Raw genomic sequence first — 20,326 nt, forward strand, 5'->3', positions numbered from 1 at the left:
CCACTGCCAGTTTGAATATTTAAAGCCAAATTTTGCGTACACGATTAATTTTTTACAAGCCTTCAAGCCTGCACAGAACAGCACCACGCTGCACATGTCACGTTGCCACAAATAGATACAGGCCTGGAAAAATTACCGGCTGCTGGGAGAATAAACACGTTGGAGCCAGTTTCTCCCTTCTCCCCTGCCTCCACACTTCTCTGTCTGCTTGGGAGCAGCTCTGTCCCACAGGACCCCCCAGTCCCTCTGCCAGGGCTAGCAGGTGACTGCTGATGCCCCATCACTCATTTTGGAGACCCCCGGTGGGGTGCAGCTCATGGGCACCCCATTGTCCCCCTCCCACTGGGTCCCTGGTCCTTTCTGGATGTGCAAATGGCCTTGACCCCACACGTGGGACACCCTGAGCTCCTCCGTGAGCCTTCCTGGGCCTCAGAGCAGCTGAGCAAAGGTGGCACTGACCTGGCACAGTCACGTTCCCCTGGTGCAGAAGCATTTGGAGTCTCTCGGAGCTTTGGTGCCATTGGTGCCCTCTGGACCAGCCATGGTCCCGTGGGAGTGGGTGGCCACTTCCCCTGGGGTGGTTTTCAGGGCCAGCCCCACTCCCTGTGCGGCTGAGCTGGCACTGGCTGAGTCACAGCCAGGTGGGATGGGGTGGGAGGCTGTGCTGAGCCCACACGGGGCACCCACCCACACCGGGCACCCACCCACCCACACCGGGCACCCACCCACACCAGGCACCCACCCACCCACTCCGGGCACCCAGCTGGCCCAGCCACCCCCAGCACCCCGAGCACACTCAGCTGGTCCCAGGGTGGGTGGGACGAGGACGAGCTGAGGCCTCCCTGGCTCTGGGAACAGGCAGGGGGACTTTGGTGAGTGGGAGGGGATAAAATCACCCGATGTTGTGTTGGGGGTGGCAGCCCCAGTGCCCAGTGTCCCTTCCCTCCTGTGTCTGGGAGAGGGTGGGATGGGGAGGAAAATGAGGATGAGGATGGGATGGGGATGAGAATTAGGATTGGGGGGGATGGAATTGAGGATGAGATGGGAAAGAAGACAAGGACAAAGGTGGACTGGGGATGACACTTGGACAGGGATGGATGAGAAAGGAGAGTGTGCCTGCCCAGCCCTGCTGTGCCACCCTGCCCTCCTTGGGAAGACCCGGAATGCCCAGCTCAGCTGGGACACCAAGCACTGCAGCCCTGTGCCCCACCACCCTCCGTGCCCTGGTGACACCCCCGTAGCCCCATTTGACACAGCCAGGAGGGCTGAGCTGCCACGGCCACCCAAACCCACCACCTGCCCTGTGCCCCCTGCCACTTGTCCTGCTTCCCCCGGATTTCCAACGTGGTTGTAAAAGGGAAAAACCCACAGGAGAATCGAGGCCCAAAGCCTCAGGGAGCTCCTCAGGCGCAGCCCTGAGGCTGGGGCTGTGTCAGCGCTGGTCTAAGCCCGGCAGAGGCACAGGGTGGCACCGGTTCCCTGACATCCCCTCCCGGTCAGGGCAGCGCCGCTGCCGCCGCCCCAATTAGCAGGGGAGATTACAGATCTTTCCCGAGGGGAGATTACCCTGCTCGGATCCTGCCACTCGCTCCGGCTTCCCGGCTGATTTGTCTGGGGCCGCAGCTAATCCCCTCCCGGGCAGACACCAGATTGAGCCGCGATTCCCGCGCGGCGGCTGCCAAAAGCCCCCTGTGCTCCTCCTGACCTCCTTCCCGGCCCCGGCGGGCTCCGCTCCCGCCTGATCCCGGGGCAGCCGGGGCGAGAGGGGCTCCTCCTTCATCGGGGAGCTTTGGCAAAGCCCGCAGCGTGGCTGAGCGGCTCGGCAAGGACAGGGGCAGGGGCAGGGACAGGGACGGGGACACGCTGGTGCGGCCGCCGGTCCCGCGGGATCCCCGGGGGCGGGCGGGGGGCGCCGGCGGAGGCACGGGCAGCCAGCCGGTGAAAATCCGCATCCCCGTTATGCAACGGCGCTGATTTATTCATGCCTGAACCGGGCACTGGCCTAGAAATTAGCCCGGGCGATGCCGGGGAGGGGCCGGGAAGATGCCGGGAGCCCCGGGAGCGCGGCCGGGCACACCCCGGGCACCGTGCGTGGGTGTTCACGCCACAGCGGCGATGCCGCACGGGGCTCGGGTGCCACACCGGAGCCACAGGGCTGGGCACAGGCTGTGAGCGGGCTGAGCCCCCTTCTCCCGCGGCAGATTCCCGGAGCCGCTGGCTCGGGGGCCCATAAGGAGGCTGGGCAGGGCCGGGGTCGGAAGCGGCGCTCAGGAAACTCCTTGGAAAAGAAACAACAGCGGAACAAGCGCCGTGCCCGGCCCTTCCCGGCACACTGGGATGAGCTCTGCAGCCTGGCACAGCGGGGAGAGGGGAACAGAGACCGGCACGGCCACGGCTCCGCTGGGCAGGACCCAGCCACCCTCTGTGTCCCTGCCCCAGCGCACGGACCAGCGGGACGGACGGGAAACGCCAGGGTCTGCTGAGAAAACATCTGCCGGCCCGGGGGAGGGACCAGAGCGGCCGCACACCCCGGCCGAGAGGAAACAGATGCCACCGGCCCAGCCCAGGAATTTCCCGGCCCTGCCAGGGGGTGTTGAGGAACTGCAGGTAGCAGAGGCTGTGGGATCACATCCTGCCCTGGCTCTGCCCCCCTGCATCCTACTGGCCATTTCAGTTTAGAACGGGACCCAAGGCATAGACTGGGGTGCTGCACCCTCAGAGCAAAGGGAGGGTCTTGGATGCGGGAATGGGGTTGGGAAGGTGGGAGTGGACACAGACCTCGTGGAAGAGCCACTCCTGCCCTGGCACTGACGTGCACAAGCATAGAAACAGCAGTAGAAACCAGCAGAGATTTATTATCAGAACAAAACTCCCAAGCATCCAAAGGCCACCAAGTGTCCCAGGACCAGGCTGTGGAGGAGAGGGGAGGAGGGAGGGGAGGGCCCGAGCCCGGTGCCAGCCCCGCTCCCTGCCCGCAGGACGTCACTCGGCAGCCAGCTGCCGCTGCCGCTGCAGCAGCGATTCCAGCAGGCTGGCTCTCTGCGCGGCCGCCTGCCACAGGGGACAGCACAGGGGACAGCACAGGGGACAGGGAGCTCGCCGTGCCCGCCCAGCCACAGCCAGGGCAGGGCCAGGGAGCCCTCACTCACCTCGTACTGCTTCCGCAGGCTGCTCATGCTCTCCTCCTTCCTCAGCACCGCCGCCTTCACCCTGACGAGGACATGGGGGGCTGAGCACCCCCGTGCCAAACACGGGGCTGGGCCCTGCCCCGGGGGGATTTCAGCCCTGGGAGCTCAGCCCTTCTCCCCCAGCCACAGCTGGGCTCCAGGTGCCATCACACACTGGCAGCACCTTTATTCCACTGTGTAGCGTGGACTAATTTGTCTACAGGAAGAAAGGCACATTAGCTTTCTAAGGTTTAATTATCATAGCATTTTGGGGATGTCCCAGCTGCCCTCAGGCTCTGTGGCTGTGCCCTGACCCTGGGCCCTGCCCCTCTGGAGAAGATCATGTGGCTGCAGTCACAGGTGTCATGTGTGAGCCACAGAGAGCCCCCAGGAGGTGACTGATCCTGGCCAGGGCTCCTGCCAGGGAGGAAAGCAGACAGAGCTGTGCTCCACTGGCCTCTCCTGGCACCCACGTCCTCCATGCAGGCAGAGGAGCAGCCCTGGGGACATGATGGCACAGAGCAGGCCAGTAGTGACAAGGGACAGAGGATTCAGGGTGCACTGAGCTCCTACACCCCACCGGGGCTCCTCACCTCCTGTGGACCTCCTCCAGCTCCTGGTCCTTCTCCCGCAGCAGCCTGTCCAGCTCCAGGTGCTGCCGGGCCCTCAGCTCCGCCATCTCTGCCTTCAGCCGCGCGTTCTCCTCCTCCATCCCCACCAGCCTGTCTGCAAATTCCTGCCACATCACCTCAGTCAGGCCTCTGTGTCCCTGTGTCCCACACGGCCAGGCAGGGCCCTGGCTCTGCTCCTCGCTCACCTTGCGCATCTCCTCCAGCTCCTGCTCCTTGTGCTTCAGCAGCCCCTGCAGCCGGGTGCTCTCCCCTTCCAGCTCGGCCAGCCGCCCCTTGAGCTCGTTGCAGCGCTCCTGCAGCTTCCGCTCCGAGTGCTCCAGCTCCTGCAGCTCCACCTCGTACTTGTCTCGGATCCTCTTGATCCTGAGGCAGGAAGGACAGGCAGCCTGGCTCACCCCAGCCCCTCTCCTGCTGCAGGAGGGATCAGGACACAGCAGCAAGGGCAGAGCTGCCCCATAAGAGATCCTGGGTCGCTTCCTCAGGTGAGAGATGAACTTTGGCCCTGTGAGCTGCTCCTTCCTGCACTCACACTGCTCCAGAGCTCACTGGAGAGATGCCCAGGGGACAGGGAAAAGGGACCAGCCTCTGGAGGACCTGGGACCTCCCTCCTCCCTTTGTCCCTCACCTGCTCTCCGCTGCCCTCTCGCACTCCTCCTTGGCCAAGGATGTGTCAGCCTCCAGGCGCTGGATCACCAGCTCGATCTCTTTGTCCCTCTCCTTCCTCATCTCCTCCCGCAGCTCCCGCTCCCGGGACAGCAGCCAGGCTTCCTGCAATGGAGACAGCAAACGTGGCCTCAAATTCCTCTTAGAGCCCATGGGTGCCACCTTTGGAGGACAGCTCTTGCCAATACCTCCTTCTTCACATAGTTGGCCTCCCAGGCCTGCTTCTCCAGCTCCAGCTGGTCCTTCAGCACCTTCAGTTCTGCCTGTAAGGAGAAGGGAAAACAACAGCTCAGGACCCTGGGACCCTCCTGTGCTGGCTGGGAGCAGCTGCTGGGGCTGCCCCTAAGGGGTCCAAGGCTTGGTGGTGCCAACACCCAAAGAGTTGGAGGCGAGGGGAACCAGACCTGGTGCCGCCTCTCCTGCTCCTCCTTCTCCTTGGCGTACTCGTCCCGCAGCGCCCGGGTCAGGGCTGAGCTGTTGGCTTCCAGCTGCCGCCGCAGCTCCTCTGCCTCTGCTCGCTGCCTGCACAGACACAGCTCCCAGCATCCACACCAGCCCCTTTTCCCATGGAAATCTGGCCCAGGGAGCCTGGCCCCACAGGTCAGGGCTGCTGCTAGGCGCCCAGCCTGCCCACCTGGCTGCTTGCTGGCTGAGCCGCTCCTTCTCCTCGGCCACCTCAGCATAGAGGCGGCGCCGCTGCAGCTCCAGTGCCTGCTCCTCCTGCTCCAGCTGCTGCTCACACCTGTGGGACACACACACTCCAGGGATGTGCCTTCGAGCACTCGGCCTCTTCTCCACACTGCCAGAGGATGCTCCCAGCTCAGCAGCATCACCCACCCGGGGCTGCTGGAGAGAAAGGGGCTCCTCCCCATGGAGCTGCAGGTAATGGGATCCCAGCAGCAGCCTGGTGCTGGACAGCACCCCGGGTCTGTGAGCCCCAAGGGTGACACACCTCTGCCGGGCCCGCTCCCGCTCCCGCTGGCTCTGCTCCTCCTTCTCCCTCTCCAGCAGCCCCCGCAGCTCCTGCGCCTGCCGCCCGTAGTGCAGCGCCGCCCGCTCGTCCGACTGCAGCAGCTCGGCCTCGTGCAGCAGCTTCAGCTGCCGGATGTCCTCACGGTGCTTGGCCAGCAGCTTCTGGATCTCCGGCTCCAGCCCTGGCACAGCGGGAAGGACGGGCACGGCTCGGCCTGGATCCCACCCGCTGCCCTCGGCCGGCTCAAAGGGACTGGCAGGAACAGGGCATGAGCGCAGAGGGGTCATCTGCTCCACCAAAACCAGGGAGCAAACACTGCCCACACCAAGGAGCTCTTCCCAATCTCTCCTGGACCAGCCTGGCACTGCCGTGGCTCCAGCTGCTGCTGAGGGAACCTGCCCGTACCTTTCACCGTGATTTCTTTGATCTTTTTGGTTTTCTCCTCAATCCACTTCTCCCGCCGGACTTTCTCAGTTGCGCTCATGAGTTCCTTCAGTTTCTTAATCTCCTGCTTGGAAGCAAATGGGAAAACCTCAGAGAAGCTGGGAGAGAAAAGCCCTGGGAGCTGGGCTGTTGGGAAGGAAGCTGGCCAAGTGTGTTCTTCCAGCCCAGAGAAGTGCTGCACACTCTCCCACCAGTGCCTTCTCCTCCATCCCCTTGGGAAAGCGCTCACTGCCAAGACATGAGAGCATCAACAGAGAGGGAAGGGGAACTGGGGGCTGCCGAGGGTCCCTGCATGCAGGGCAGCCCATCTGTCCCTGTGTGATGGTGCTTTCCTCTCCAGCCTTCCCTCTCCCTGCCATGGAAAACCCTCTGGCAGGGGCTGGAGCAGGGCCAGAGCAGGTCAGGGCACGAGAGCAGAGGGCAAGGCACAAAAGAGAGCAAAGACCACATTTACCTCACAAAAGGGGCCCAAAGTGCGCCAGACCTGGGGAGAAAGAGAGGGGATGGAGAGAGAAGGGGAATGGTGGGAGAGAGGCAAACCCACACAGCCGTGTCTGTGGGAGCCACGGGCAGGGCAGAGCTGGGCAGGAGTCCATGGGGGCGAGGGGAGACAGCTCAAGGGACAAGGACAGGGACAAGCCAAGGGACCGACCAGGAGCCTGTGTGGTTGGAGCCTGCTCCAGAGACCAAGGGTGTGTGGGTGCCAGGTGTGTGGGAAAGGTCTCTCCAAGTAGAGCCTGGAAGTTTACACTGCCCCTGGCCCTGGGCAGCAAAGGACAGGAGCCTTTTGGGGAGTCAGGACAAAGCTCTGTGGTGACAGAGTCAGTAACCTTTGTGCACAGGGAAGAGCTCCTTGGAGTGTCTAGGTCCCACTGAGGTGGCAGAGACTGTCCTGCTCCAGGCAGAAGCCCCATTTGAGCAAAATCAGCACACATATGTCCCTCCATCTTCCCTGTCCCCTCACCAGCTCGTGCTGCTCCTGCATCTGGTTGATCTTCTGGCCATACTTGTGGTCCACTTGTTTCAGCTCGGCCACCACAGCCTCACACTTCTCACTCAGCACCTTCTTGTCATCGAGGAGCTGGGCAGGGCAAGGAGCTGGCATCAGGCAGGGGCACCCACCTCAGCCCCTGCCTTCAGGAGCTGGAATGAGGGTTACCTGGTCAATGAAGGCCAGGTGCCTCTGGATAGCTGCCTCATACTGCTCCCTCTGCAGCCTGAGCTGCTGGCTGAGCTCCTTCTCGGTCTGTTTGACGTGGCGGTCGGTCAGTTCCCGCTGCTGGGTCTGTGGGGTCAAACATGGAAATCACCATCAGGCCAGAAAAACGAGGGACAGAGCTAAAGCAAAGCCCTGGTGCTCATATCTCCCACCCCTGGCAGCAGGAACACCCAGCCCTCCAGGACAGGGGAGAAGGGAGCTCAGCCCAGGTCCCAGCCAGATGATCTTTAAGGTCCCCTCCAACCCAAATTCCATCAAGGGAATCAAGGGATAGTCCTGATCCTGTGCTTCATAGCCCCAAGAAGCACGTGTGAGGCTGACACACCAGAGCAGTCTGCAGCAGGCTGATGGCTCTCTTCTTCTCCTCCACTTCCAGCTTCAGCCTCATCATGGAGCTTGTCACCTCCGTGGCAACCGCTGACACCTGCTCCACATGAGCCAGCTCCTCTTCCAACAGGAAGCCCTGCCACAGCAGAAAAAAAAAGGTAAAGAGGTGGTGGAAGCACCTGGAATGAGGACAGGGAGATGAGGGATGATTCCCACCAGGATTAGATTCCCACACCACAGACAGACTCACCTCCCGCTGCGTGGCTGAGGCAGCTGACCTGGGCCTCTCCTGCTCCGACTTCTCCATCTCATCCAGGAAACTGATGATGCTTTGGAGCTTGGCCTCCGAGAGCAGAGCCCCGTCCTCGGGGACCCCTGGAGGGTGGTTCAGCTTCCCAAACCTCTCCAAGTTATCAGCAGTCAGGGAGTTGGAGCTGGGCTCCTGCTGGAATTCACCATGGTGAATGAGCACCCAGGGAAGGTTTGGGAGAAGAGGTGCTGGCTTGTCTCCATCACTGGAGCCCAGTAATCAGCCTGATCCTCTGGGCTAAACCCTGTCCCACCACCAGCCTCTGCATGGGTTGTTGTTCCTTGCAAATATCCAAGCCCTCAATGCACCAAACAATTCCTCTACCACCTCCAAACTCCTCCATCTCCTCCTCCAAATTCTTAAATCACTCACTCCAAGCTCGTCCACCACATTCCCTGGCAGTGCCCGGCTGTTTCTCCCCAGGCAGCCATCACTGCCCAAGGATGGACACAGCAGCCTCATCCCCCAGCTCACCCTGTCCATCCAGGCATATCTGTCCTTCTTGAGGAGCTTGGGTGGGGGCAGCAGCTCTGGCTCTTCCTCCAGCAGCCGGAGCGTGTCCAGCAGCTCGTTGAGCGTGACCTTGGATGGAGCCCTGCTGCCAGCAGCCACTGCTGTCTCCAGGTCCTCGTTACCTGTCTCCCTGGAGCTCACATCCTAAGGGAGAAGATGAGAGAGTTTTCTGGCTCTCCCCAGAAGCCAGCAAAGGCCTGATGTTGCCCTGGCAGAGCAGCTGCTCCCAGGGTCCCCAGGAGGCACAGCCAGACCCACCTGCAATTTGTCCTCTGCCCCAGGATCCTGCAAGGACACAGAGCCAAGAGCTCCCAGGCTGCTTCCTTCCAGCTCCGAGGCTGCCGAGGGGGAATTGGCCTCTGCAGGAACCAGGCTGTTCTCAGGTGCTGGCCCAAGCCAGCCCCTGGGAGCAGCTCCTCAGAGCAAACCCCTCCCTCCCAAAGCTTTGGGGACACACCCCAGGGACTCACCGGCGTTGTTGGCTTTGGTGAGGCTGCTGGCCGGGCTGGAGTTCCTGGCTGAGGCAGGTTTGGCACCAGGCTTCTTCTTGGGCCCCCTCCTGCCCTCCTTCACCAGCACCTGCTCCTCTGCCGAGCGCTTCGTCTCCGAGGCCTTCTGGGCCCTTTTCTGCTGCAGCTCCTGCGGGGACAGAGGAGCCATGGATGTCCTGAAGCTTTGGGAAAGCACAAGCCTGTGCTTGCAAGGCTGTGGCAGTGTTTTTGCATCCCCCAGCTGCTCACTGATGTGTCTCCCCCAACCCCCTCCCCCGATGGAACACGTTTCCAATTAGGGCAAAGAAAATTTGGGGTTTAAAACATCCCCAGCTTTACTGCCAACTCCTGCAGCCTGTGCCAACCCCATCTGCACCACCAGCTGCAAGAGCAGGGTGACAATGATGCGTTGCTTCCTGCCAAGGAACATGGAGTGGTACTCAGCCCTCTCCAGAGCTGCCCCTGTGGAGGGTCCCATTCCCAGGGCACACACATCCTTGGCCATTCCACGGAGTTTGGAGTGTCCCTGTCTCAACGTGGTCACCATTTTCCTGAGAACCACACAGAAACCAGCACTGTCTTCCCAAGCTCGGAATGAGCTGCCAAGGCTTGGCAGGAGCACAGCAGGAAACTGCTCCGTGGCACCTCCATCTCCGGAGGGAGCACTCCATTTCCAAGGCTGGCTCTGGTCCTGCCCCATGCCAAGGCTCTGGAGATGCAGAGAGGCCTCTCGCTGCCTCGCTGGGTGATGCCAACAAATGGTGCCACACAGGCCTGGCCTGGCCCTACCTGGATGGCAGCGTGCCGGGCCAGGCGTGCCTTCTCCTCTCGGATCTTCCGGCGCTCCTCGTCCTTCCTCTCCTGCAAATCCAGGATATTCCCCTCCTCCATCCGCTGCTGCCTTTCCTTCCAGAGAGGAGGGTAAAAATGTTACTGAGAGTTCTCCAGCACCCGCCACTGAGAAGTGTGAGGGGCACCCACGCCTGTGTCACCCCATGTCCAGGCTTTCCATCCTCCCTCTGTGCAGGTGAGGAGCCCTCAGCACAGCTCCACTTTGGAGCAGCTCATTTTCTTCAGATCCTCAATGCAATTATTATTATTATTACTATTATTATTATTATATTATCATCTGGGTCTGCAACCACCAAGGAGACAAGGCTTAAAAATAGACTCACACGCAAGAGCAACAGAGCTTTTCATTACTGGGATAAATAATTGAACACAAGGAAACACAAATAGCTGCGAAACCTCGTCACTCTAACAAGGCACCTCCTTAGGGATTCATTAGGATGAGCTGAGATGGGGCATCCCTTCTCTGGCCATGAGTGTGGCCCAGACAGTGGCAATTCAGGGAGACTTGTGCTGCTACTGCCAGGGTCTGACTGCTGCCAGGCAGGGGGCTGGGGGAACTGGAGCTGTGTGGTGCTGAGCCTCAGCTCCTGCTGGAACCCAGCCCAGGCTAATCCCAGGACACAGCCAGCACAGCTCTGAGGGAACCAGAGCCTCCCCAGCTCTCTGGACCATGGAGGGGCTGGTTGGATGCAAAGCCAGAGTCCCCTCTCCTCTCACAGCCCGGGTCTGGGGACTAAAGGGACCCCAACTGAGTGGCCAGCGGGCCATGGGTGTCAGGTGGTCTGGGCTACAGAGCAGGGGACAGGACCAACCTCCCTCTTGGCAGCCATCAGGCGTCCCAGAGCCGCAGCCGCCGTCCTGTGCCGCTGCGAGTGGCGCCGGTACCAGCGCTGGATGGTGACAGCAGCCATGTTCACCTGCTGGATGAACCTGTGGGGACAGCCAGGGAGGGTCAGCACAGCCCCAGGTGCAGCAGAGCACACATGGCTTCCCCACAGCACCGGCACCTGCAGCTGCACTAGGAGTGGCCTTTCCCCAGTGTGAAATGCCACAGAAGAACAGGCTGCCCTGGAGCTCCTCACAGCTCTGGGCACCGTCCTCCCGCTCCTCCCCTCACCTCTCAGCCTCCTCCTCGGTCACCTCCCTCCTCCGGGGAACACTGCTGCTGCTGCTGCTGCTGCTGCTGTTGTTGTTGCGGGTCATGATGTTGTTGCTGGAGAAATTCTTCTGAGACTTCACGAGGCTGCTGCTGCCTTCCCCGTCCTCATTCGAGGCCGCTTTGACGACATTGCTGGGACAGAAGATGAAGCCACTCAGCCCTGTCCTGTGCCACACACGACCCCGGGGCCAGCCCAGCTGCAGAGCCAGGACACCCCCCACACTCACTTGAGGGAACTGGGAGCCTGGTTGGAGCTCTTGGGAGCAGGGCCCTTCTCAGCAGTGGAGTAGTTGTTGTGCACCATGGTGGTGACGCAGTTGCCCATTGCGCCCTTGTTGCTCCTTGTGTGGGGAGAGCAGGAGCTTCAGAAACAGCAGCTTCCCCTCTCCAGGTGTTTTCTCCATGCAGTTGCACCCACTCTCCCCCTCAGGAGCCTCTGTCCTACCTGTTGTTGGCAGTGAAGTTGGCAGCCAGGAGCACCGTGGCTTCCTTCCTCCTCATGCCCGTGGGTGGCTCGAGGCTGTGGGAGCCAGAGGGGCCTGGGAACACTCGGGGCTGGTCATCCTGCCATGGAGTCAGCAGGGATAAGGACACCAAACCCACCTCCTCAAACACCACCAGGAGCACAGAGCCAACCTGGTCCACCCACTCCCAGAGCCTGCTGTCCTCACCAAGATATTCCATGTGGTTTTCTTTTCTGGGGAGGTTTTGCTCAGAGCTGCCAGTTTCTTCCTTCCTATTGGGTCACCCTCAAAGAAGGCCAGGAAGTCTCCTGTCTGCTCCGAGCTTCATCCAGACCCAGGGAAGGCAGAGAGGAGAGAACAGAGATAACTGTGGGATAACTCACAGCCACAGGACACACTCTGGCTATGTAGGGCACTTGGAAACTCCAGTGTGACATGGGAGGTAGGGGCTGGACAATCATTACATGGCCACAGAATCTACCAAAAAATCCTTTTTACACAGAGCTTTGGGTTCCAGGGTGGTGTGTGGTGATAGGGACGGGCACAAACCAACAGGAGAATGGAAAATCCCAACTCAGAGGGCACTAGGAACAGAGAACATTTGTCTCCTCACACAGCCCAGTTATGGCCTGGAAGGTCCATGAGGGCTGTTGGAATCAAATGGAATGGTTTTTGTCACAGCCACAGAAACACACTCCATTTCCCCAAATAGAAATTCTTCTCTGTGATGGTGGAGAGGCCTTGGCACAGATTGCCCACAGAATCTGGGCACTACTCTGACAGAGAAGTGTCCCAGGCCAGACTGGATGGGGCTTGGAGCAACCTGGCCTTGGGGAAGGTGATCGTGCATGGGACTTTAAGGTCAGGCCGTTCTGTCATCCTTGGATCCTTAAACAAGGATCTCCTCTTCCAAAAAATAACCAAAGTGCCAGACTTTGGTTTTCCAGGGCCAGGCTTTAAGTCTTGAAGTGCATGATAGAGCTCAGGGTATTTTGGAGAGGCTCCTGTTCCCCCCCAGGACCAGGGAAGTTGGACACAGGGGTGGGGTGTCCCCCAGTGCCACCCAGAGGACAGAGGTGTAACAGTGAGGGCAAGGCGGTCGGAAGATCACGCGATTGTCACGGAAAGCTCAGGAATCTCTCTCCCCCCAACCCCCTAAGATAAGAGATAAGCCAAAGAATGTAACCCTCCCTGTTCCAGTAGTTTTCCACTAACCCCAGTAAAGTTCCACTCCTTACTAACCATAAAAGGTAAAATGAGACCCCTAAGTGATGTAATGCATGTCCCCAAACCTATATAACCCCATGTTAAAAGACAATAAACGCCTTTGACCGTCCATCATATTGATGCAGCGTATGTCTCTGGCCCGAGTGATTCTGAGCAGAATGAATCACCGTGCTGCTCCATAGAACCAGGTCGCCGTTGCCTTGTGTAACATAAGGCAACATATTTGGTGCCGAAACCCGGGAACAAAACGAGAAAGAGAGGAGCTCGGGTGACGGGTGTTCGCCTGGAGAAGGAGACAGCGGCTGTAGCGGCCGGACCGACTACAGTGAAGGGAGACGTCCCTGGGACCTGCGAGAGAGATGGACGCTATCGCAAAGGTCGTGAGTCAGATCCACGCACAGTGGGGAATAGATTGTAAACCTAAAGATGCATGCTTTGTAATACCGAAGCTAATTGAGCTCGGGGCGATAGAGGCCCCGGCGGACTTACTCCATTCGGAGATGTGGGCCAAATGCACGGCAGTTTTAGCAGAAAACACCATGTCTACCGGCTCAGGGAAAGCCCTGAAGGCATGGGGCAGAGTCTGTCAGGCTCTGCAAAAAGCTAGGCAAGAGCAAGAAACGTGGCAAGCAGCCAGAACTTGTTTATTAGCCACGCCGCAGCTGGGGGTCGGGGCCGCAACGCAAACCGCCCCGGAGAGCGACCCGATCGAAAAGGGAGACGCGGGGGGACCGGGCACGCTTTACCCCCCTCCGAGCCAAAGCCCAAAACCCCCGGGGCCCCCGGGAGACCCCCCAGAAAACCCCCCGCCCGTCCCGCGGAGCCCGCCACCTCCTCCCCCCCCCCCCGCGCGACCGCCTGAAAAACCCGCGGTTTCCCTGTCCGTCTCGCCGCCGCCGCTCGGTCGCCCGGCGCGGGACCCGCGCGAGCGCGCGAAATCCTTTTGGGGGGGGCTGGCACGGGAGGCCCGGGACGCGGAGCAGGCAGCCGGCATGGAGAAGCCGGTCCCCCTTCCCCCGCCGCCATACATGCCGGAGCATGGCGCCGCAGACGGGGGGGATGGGCGGGGCCGGCCGGACCACGACGGGGGGAGCAAGGAGTCGGGAGTAGTTACTAACGCGCATGCTCAGGGGAGCAGCAGGGGGCGTTCCCCCGACCGGGAGCCACGTCACACCCTGCTACCATACAAGGGGGAAACCACTCCCCGTGGGAGGCAGGGCACGCCCAGGGGGCGGGAGCGGGACCGCCCCCGAGGGGAGGGGCGGGGCCGAAGCCGCACAAAACGGCACAGCAGCCCGGAAATGTACTATCAGTCCTCTTCCGGCTCTGAGCACAGCGACAGCTGCTCAGATAGCTCCGAAGAGCTAACCGATCCCGGCTGGGACTCGGACATAGAGAAAACAGAAATTATGCGGTTTCAAGCGAAACCGAACAAAGATTTAAATAAAGTTAGTAAACAAGGGCAATACAAGCTCACTGACTGGAGCAAAATAAAAATAGCATGTGCGGATTATGCACCGGCAGCAACGATACATGCATTCCCAGTGAGAGTCACGGGACAACAGGGCAATCAGCAAAGGACATACACTCCTATAAACCCCAAAGAGGTACAGACAATTGTCAAAGCCATTTCTGAAAAGGGGATCAACTCAGCTATAGTTTCTACTCTTATAGACGGCCTTTTTAGTAATGATGACCTGCTTCCTTTTGATATTACACAAATAAGCCGCATGCTTTTTGATGGTGCAGGTTTGATTGTATTTAAACAGGAATGGAAAGATAACTGTACAACGGCTCTAGCCCAAGCTTCGGGGGAAGGGCAGCAGCTGCACGGCTCGACCCTTTCCAGGCTGCTGGGGAAACACGATTTAGTAACGACCCCCCAGCAACAAGCTGCACAATTACGAGCTGAGGAAATTCGAGCCACCACCCGAGCAGCCAGAGAAGCCATCCGCGCGGCTTCTAGGACGGTAAACAAGCCGTCACCATGGTCTACCATAAAACAGGGGGAGAGCGAAGGCTTTACACAGTTTGTAGATCGTCTACAAGCGGCAGTAGACTCCTCCACCCTGCCTGCAGAAGCGAAGGGACCCGTGGTAGCCGACTGCCTACGGCAACATTGTAATTCGATAGCCAAAGATATCCTACGCTCCTTACCCCCCGGAGCCAGCCTAGCTGACATGATTAAGCATGTTGTAAGAGAGGAACAGCTGACCCCCATTCAAGCAGCCGTCCACACACTGGTCAGTGCCATGGCTTGCTTAAAATGTGGACAAGCAGATCATACCACAGAAAGCTGTCCTCAGCCAACACAGTTCTCCCAAGATGCACCCCCGCTCCAAGCACCCCAGAGAGAGATCTGTTGGAGCTGCGGGGGGAGGGGACCATTTAGGTCGATCGAACCCGACTTTCACAATGAAACTAACGAGGATTGCGAGTTTCTGTTCACAGGAGACGCTTGTGAGGCGACCTCATAACGGGTACACCCCCGTTCCGGAGGAGAGAGACAGACCACCAAGCAGCCAAGCATCGCCCGAGAGATCGGAGAAATCGGCACGGGCGAGACCCAAGCATCAACAGTGTTTCTGTGCGAGGAGAGAAACACAACCTACCCCAAAAAACCAAACCCTACCCACAAAAATCACCGATACCCCGACCGGCCACGCGGAAGAGACTGCTCAGCCGGACCGGAATCGAACCTAATCCTTTGCATGCTAGAACCTACCTTCCCTTCCCTTGTCAAATCATAACCTTATACCTCATTTCAGCACCTATGTATGTAGCTACCTCATTCATTTGTGAAAAAAGGGGGGGAAGTGTAACAGTGAGGGCAAGGCGGTCGGAAGATCACGCGATTGTCACGGAAAGCTCAGGAATCTCTCTCCCCCCAACCCCCTAAGATAAGAGATAAGCCAAAGAATGTAACCCTCCCTGTTCCAGTAGTTTTCCACTAACCCCAGTAAAGTTCCACTCCTTACTAACCATAAAAGGTAAAATGAGACCCCTAAGTGATGTAATGCATGTCCCCAAACCTATATAACCCCATGTTAAAAGACAATAAACGCCTTTGACCGTCCATCATATTGATGCAGCGTATGTCTCTGGCCCGAGTGATTCTGAGCAGAATGAATCACCGTGCTGCTCCATAGAACCAGGTCGCCGTTGCCTTGTGTAACATAAGGCAACACAGAGGGACACACGAGGCTGTACCTGTGTGAGCTGTTCACCCGCTGGTTCACCTGGGTGGTGCTGTTGGACCTGCGCAGGTTGTTCATGGCCCGGGATCCCGCATCTTCCTGTGGAGAGCGGGGATAAATCCAGCAGCCACGTTCAGGAGCAGCACAGGCAGGATCCCCACCCTCTCTGCCAGCGGGACACGGAGCTCCCAGTCCCCCAGGGCTGCCAGGCTCCCCTTGAGGCAGCGGGCAATGACACCTCGCTCGGGCGCTGCTGAGCCAGCAGGGACACGTTCCTCAGCACCAGCTCCCAGGAACAAGGGCGTGGGAATGCTGCCAAGGGATTACTCAGCACGGAGCCCAGGCTGTCTGCTCCTGGATCCTGACAGAGCCCAGCAAGCACCTGGGGCTCGCTCCCTCTGTGGAACCCCCACTCAGGAGCCCCCAGTGTGGCAGGAACAGGGGGTGCTCCATGAGGGGCAGGCTGGGCCCGGCACCCCAGCAGGAGACACCAAGAAATCGGGAGTTTCCAGATGGAAACTGGCACAGGGAGGTGAAGCACCAGGAAGGGAAAAGAGGAAATCCTGAAAGCTGCTCTTCTGCACCCAGCAGCGAGCCATGAGCAGCGATTGCCAAGGGCAGGACCAGAACAAAGCCGGGCTGGTGCTGGGGGAACCACAGCAAGAGGGACACGGCCATGCCTGGAGCCATCCCACATGCCAGGCACAGGAGGGGAAGGGCAGGGGCTCACCGGGGCGTTCCTCTTGGCTTTGCCGTCGGCAGCCACGGACACGGAGCGCGCCATGAGCTTGGCAGGGGAGGCGCTGCCGGGGCGCCGTGACACCGGCGCCGGGAGCCCCGTCAGGATCAGCTCTGCCACGTCAGAGCTCTGGACCGAGCAGCAGCTCCGGGTGCTCTTCATGCTGGAGCAGCAGGAAGGAACCCTGGAAGCACAGCACAGCACAGAGAGAGGGGCAGGTATGGAGCAGCCAGCCTGGGAGCAGGTGCTCCAGCAAACACTGGCACTCAGAGCTCCCCAACTGCTCCCCAGCAGGACAAAACACCTTCCTCTGAACTGCCACATGGCAAATAAGCCGAGCACAGCCCTGGAGAGGCTCCAGGAGAGCTCCTCACTGCTTTCACCCAACCCTATGGCTGTCCATGGGCTGCTGCCACATTGATGGGCCGGGATTCCAGCCGAGGACCAAAGGGAGGGAAAATCCCTGCTCCCCACCCCAGGCTGCTTCCCTGCACGCAGCCACGGCTGCCAGAGGATCACAGGGCCCCATCTGTGCAGGCTGGAGGTCCAGCTCACCCCACCCCACATGGGATGCTGAAGAACCACCTGAGCAGCTCCCAAGGGATGCTCCCCCTGCCCAGAGTTCCTTCAGAAGTGCCTGTGCCCGCTTGGGGGGCACAGGAAGAGCTGGGCCCCCCTCCCAGCTCGGGGCAGCACACTCCCACCTTTTCCTCTGTCCATCCTCTCAGCCCCAGTGCTGACCCGGGAAAAGACCAGACTACTTTATCTCTTTACATTTATTACCCACGCTGTCCCTAAACCTTCTCCCCCGGCAGCCCTGGCCTCTCTTTGCAGGGCTCCACCACAGCCCTTGGCAGTGCCTCAGGCTCCACAGCCTGGGGAAACAAACGGCTCTCATGGAAACCGCTGGGCCGACGGCAGGGAAACAGGCTCAGGAGCCCAGGCCAGCACAGCCCCCTGAACCCCCAGCCCCTCAAACCCCCAAAGCTCAGACTCCCCCGTCCCCCATGGCCCCAAGCCCCACAGCCCCCTTATGAGCCAGAGGCAAGCCCTGGCCTGAAGCTCCCAAATCCCTGAGCCCCTCAGGATCACCCAGGTCCCACACCTTCCTCTAAGCTCCCAAAACCCAGACCCCCCCCCCCAAATTCCCCCATTCCCAAGGCACAGGACCCCAGCCACAGGTCCAAGGCCAAGCTCCCAGCTCCTGGATGCCCCCAGGACCTCCCAGGACACCCATCCCCGGCTCCCCAGACCCCCACCAAGAACCACAGGGCACCCAACCCCAAACCCTCCATGGCCCCCAAACCCCAGACCCCTCTCCAGGACACCCAGCAAGCCCAGCCCCAAGCCCCCCACGACCCCAGCCCATATCCCCAGGTCCTCATGACCCAGGTCCCGCCAGGCCCCCCCAGCTCCCACTCCCCGCAGACCCCCAGCCCAGACCCCGAGCCCTCCAAGCCGCCCTAAAGCCCAAACCGCCAGACCCCAACCCCTCACGACCACGGTAACGGGCCCCACGCACCCACACGCGGGTGAGACCCCCGCGCCCCGGGGGCGATGCCGAGAGTGGGGCCCGGGCCCAGCCCCGCTGCCCCTGGACCCCCCTCAGCCGCCATTAAACGCCCCCATCCCCTCACCTACGGCCGCGCTCCGGCCACAGCCATTGGGCGGGGCTGCCGGGCACCAGCCAATGGGAAGAGAGGAGAGGGCGGGTGAAGAGACGCGATTGGCTGAGACGGAGGAAGGGGGCGGGAATAAGGAAGGATGTATGAGGGAGGCGTGGCTTGTGCCGAGGGCGGGGCTTGACGGCAGCTAGCCAATGAGACGAGAGGATTGAAATGGGCGCGGCTTTGGGGGTGGGGAAAGAGGCGGGGCTTGACCCAGGTGGGCGGGGCTCCAGGGGGTTTTGGGGGGGAAAAATGGGGATTTTTGGGGGGAAAATGGGGATTTTGGGGACCTGAAAGGGGGAGCTGTGGGTGGGGGGAGCTGTGAGGAATATGGGGGAGTCATAGCGCTATTGTGGGGGGTGGGTTGGGAAGGGGGAACTACGGGGCAGGGGGGTACATGGGATTATTGGGGGCCACAGAAAAATGAGAAGCTATTAGGGGGTTCTGCAGCAGGGGGTGAGCTGTGAGGAAGGGGGAGAACCGTGGGGCTACTAGGGGGGTTGCAGCATGGAGGAGAGCAGTGCGGCAGGGGGGAAGCTGTGGGGCTGTAGGAAAATGTGGGGCTGGGGGCCAGAGGAGCCACAGGCCAGGCCCTGTCAGCGGCGCAGGAAGAAGTCACACGTTCCCAGACCCAAGTGGGGGTTTATTGGTGGGTCCCGGCCCCATGGGGACGGCGCCTGCTCCCACCCCACCCCACAGAGCCCAGCCTGCAGCTGGGGGCCACCCAAGAGCACCCATGGCCATGCTGGGGTCCCCAAAGCACGCCCAGCTCAGTCCCAGAGTGTCCCACCCCTGTCCAGCTCAGAGGAGCGAGGGGCCGTGCCCCTCTGCCAGCCCCGGAACGCCAAGGACAGCGAGAGGGACGTGGTCACCCTGTGGCCATCTCAGCTCGTGTCCCCGAGGCACCAGGACAGCGCAGGCCCCGCGGGGAGGGGGGCAGAGCCCCCGCAGCCCCCGGGGCCCCACAGCAGCTACATGTTGAGGAAGGCGAAGGCCGACGGCTGCAGGGTGCCCTCCGCGTCCGTCCCCCCTTCCGCGTCCGTTCCCCCGTCCTGGGGCCGGGACGGCGCCCGTGGCTCCACCGGCGGCGAGCGTGGCCGGAGCACCGTGCCGGGACGGGCCACCAGCTCCATGCCGGCGAACAGGGCCAGGCTGGGGGCCGCCGTGTCCCCTGCCAGCCTGCTCCCCCCGTCCTGCTGGCAGGGACAGGCTGGCACCGCGGCCCCGGGCGGCTCCGATGCCAGCCCCGGCTCCTCGGCGGGGGGCACAGGGCTCGGGGCCGGGCTCAGGGGGCTCAGGAAGCCCTGGCTGGCCACGGCCGGGATGTCCATGAGCAGGTCCCCGGCCGAGGGGGCCGAGGACGGGCGTGGGGCCTTCGGGGAGGGCTGGGCCCGGCACAGGGCCTCGAACTGCCGCAGCATCTGGGACAGGGGTGGGCACGGTGAGAGCGCCATCGGCAAAGGGGATCAGCCTGGCACCTCCTCCCAGCCACAGGGACTGTCCCCGTGTCCCCTCCCGGGGGGCAGAGGGAGCATCACCGTGCCCTGGGAAAGGCAGCCAAACCACCCCTCTGGCACATACACAGAGCCATTCCCAAGGGCTGCGTGTCCCTAAGGGCTGTCAAACCTGTGCCAGGAGCCCCCACCCAAGCTCCACAGGGATGTCCCCAGAGTCACCTTTGTTGCTCGGTTGGCCACAGGCCCAGGGCTGCCTTGGCTGAGGTGCTGCAGGCGCTGCTGGGTCACGGCAAAGATCTGCTCTGGGGAGAGCAGGTCGGAGCAGCCGAGGGCAGAGATGGCACACATGGACCTCTGTGGGGAAAGGGAGCTGAGCCTGGCAGCCCCCAAACAGCCCCCAGCCCTCCCAGAGGAGCCCCCTCTGCTCACCATGCGGACGCTGTCACTGGGATCCTCCAGCGCCCGGCCCAGCAGCTCCAGCACCACCTCACAGTTCAGGAGCCCACACCTGCACGGGGATGGGGGGTCACAGTCACCTGCAGCCCCTTCCCATCCCAGAGTCCAGGCCTGGGCAGCCAGGGAAGGGAGCTGAAGTCCCCCCGGCCGCAGGGAGCACTCGCCTCTGACACTTACTCCTTGAGGAAGTGCTGAGCTTCCTCCCTGGTGAGGAAGACCCTTGCCCCACGCATCAGTCCCGACACCAGGCTCAGCTCCCTCCGGCAGTCACCCGGGCTGTCAGCATCCACCCTGCTGGGGACACACCTCGTGAGGACAGGGGGCACCTGCCTCCTCCTCCTGGGGTCCCCGCACACACCCTGGCACACA

At 61.2% G+C, this 20,326-nt stretch overlaps 1 protein-coding gene across 8 annotated transcripts; it reads right to left on the bottom strand.

The window, feature by feature from the left end:
- Positions 1-2,865: 2,865 nt before the first annotated feature.
- On the bottom strand, positions 2,866-19,854 carry CEP131 (centrosomal protein 131). Of its 8 annotated transcripts, XM_084218649.1 has the most exons (27): positions 19,721-19,854; positions 16,369-16,561; positions 15,652-15,737; positions 11,422-11,536; positions 11,196-11,314; positions 10,978-11,091; positions 10,709-10,882; positions 10,404-10,521; positions 9,529-9,645; positions 8,719-8,887; positions 8,507-8,607; positions 8,210-8,392; positions 7,676-7,870; positions 7,424-7,561; positions 7,039-7,164; positions 6,844-6,960; positions 6,334-6,363; positions 5,841-5,946; positions 5,415-5,616; positions 5,097-5,204; positions 4,867-4,984; positions 4,651-4,725; positions 4,425-4,567; positions 3,985-4,162; positions 3,761-3,903; positions 3,150-3,210; positions 2,866-3,051 (listed from the first exon to the last, which is right to left on the bottom strand). In XM_084218649.1, exons 2-27 carry the CDS (start codon positions 16,537-16,539, stop codon positions 2,983-2,985), a joined length of 3,276 nt encoding a protein of 1,091 aa, XP_084074775.1. In that variant the 5' UTR covers positions 16,540-16,561; positions 19,721-19,854; the 3' UTR covers positions 2,866-2,982. The 8 variants fall into 8 exon arrangements, with proteins under 8 accessions (XP_084074775.1, XP_084074778.1, XP_084074773.1 ...); XM_084218652.1 differs by lacking the exon at positions 6,334-6,363 and having other exon boundaries at positions 5,841-5,943; positions 7,676-7,867; XM_084218647.1 differs by having other exon boundaries at positions 3,761-4,162; positions 5,841-5,943; positions 7,676-7,867.
- Between the last annotated feature and the right edge of the window lie 472 nt (positions 19,855-20,326).

This window comes from Fringilla coelebs, assembly GCF_963513975.1.
Source record: "Fringilla coelebs genome assembly, chromosome: 19".
NCBI lineage: Eukaryota > Metazoa > Chordata > Aves > Passeriformes > Fringillidae > Fringilla > Fringilla coelebs.

Bases quoted from the DNA above. Each gene is read 5' to 3' on its own strand.
- CEP131 (XM_084218646.1), bottom strand. From the start codon at position 16,539: ATGAAGAGCACCCGGAGCTGCTGCTCGGTCCAGAGCTCTGACGTGGCA. The intron at 7,871-8,209 runs GTGAGCTGGGGG...GGTGAATTCCAG, and splicing joins GATATGCCTGGATGGACAGG to CAGGAGCCCAGCTCCAACTC. The intron at 3,211-3,760 runs GTGAGGAGCCCC...TGTCCTCGTCAG, and splicing joins CTGGAGGAGGTCCACAGGAG to GGTGAAGGCGGCGGTGCTGA.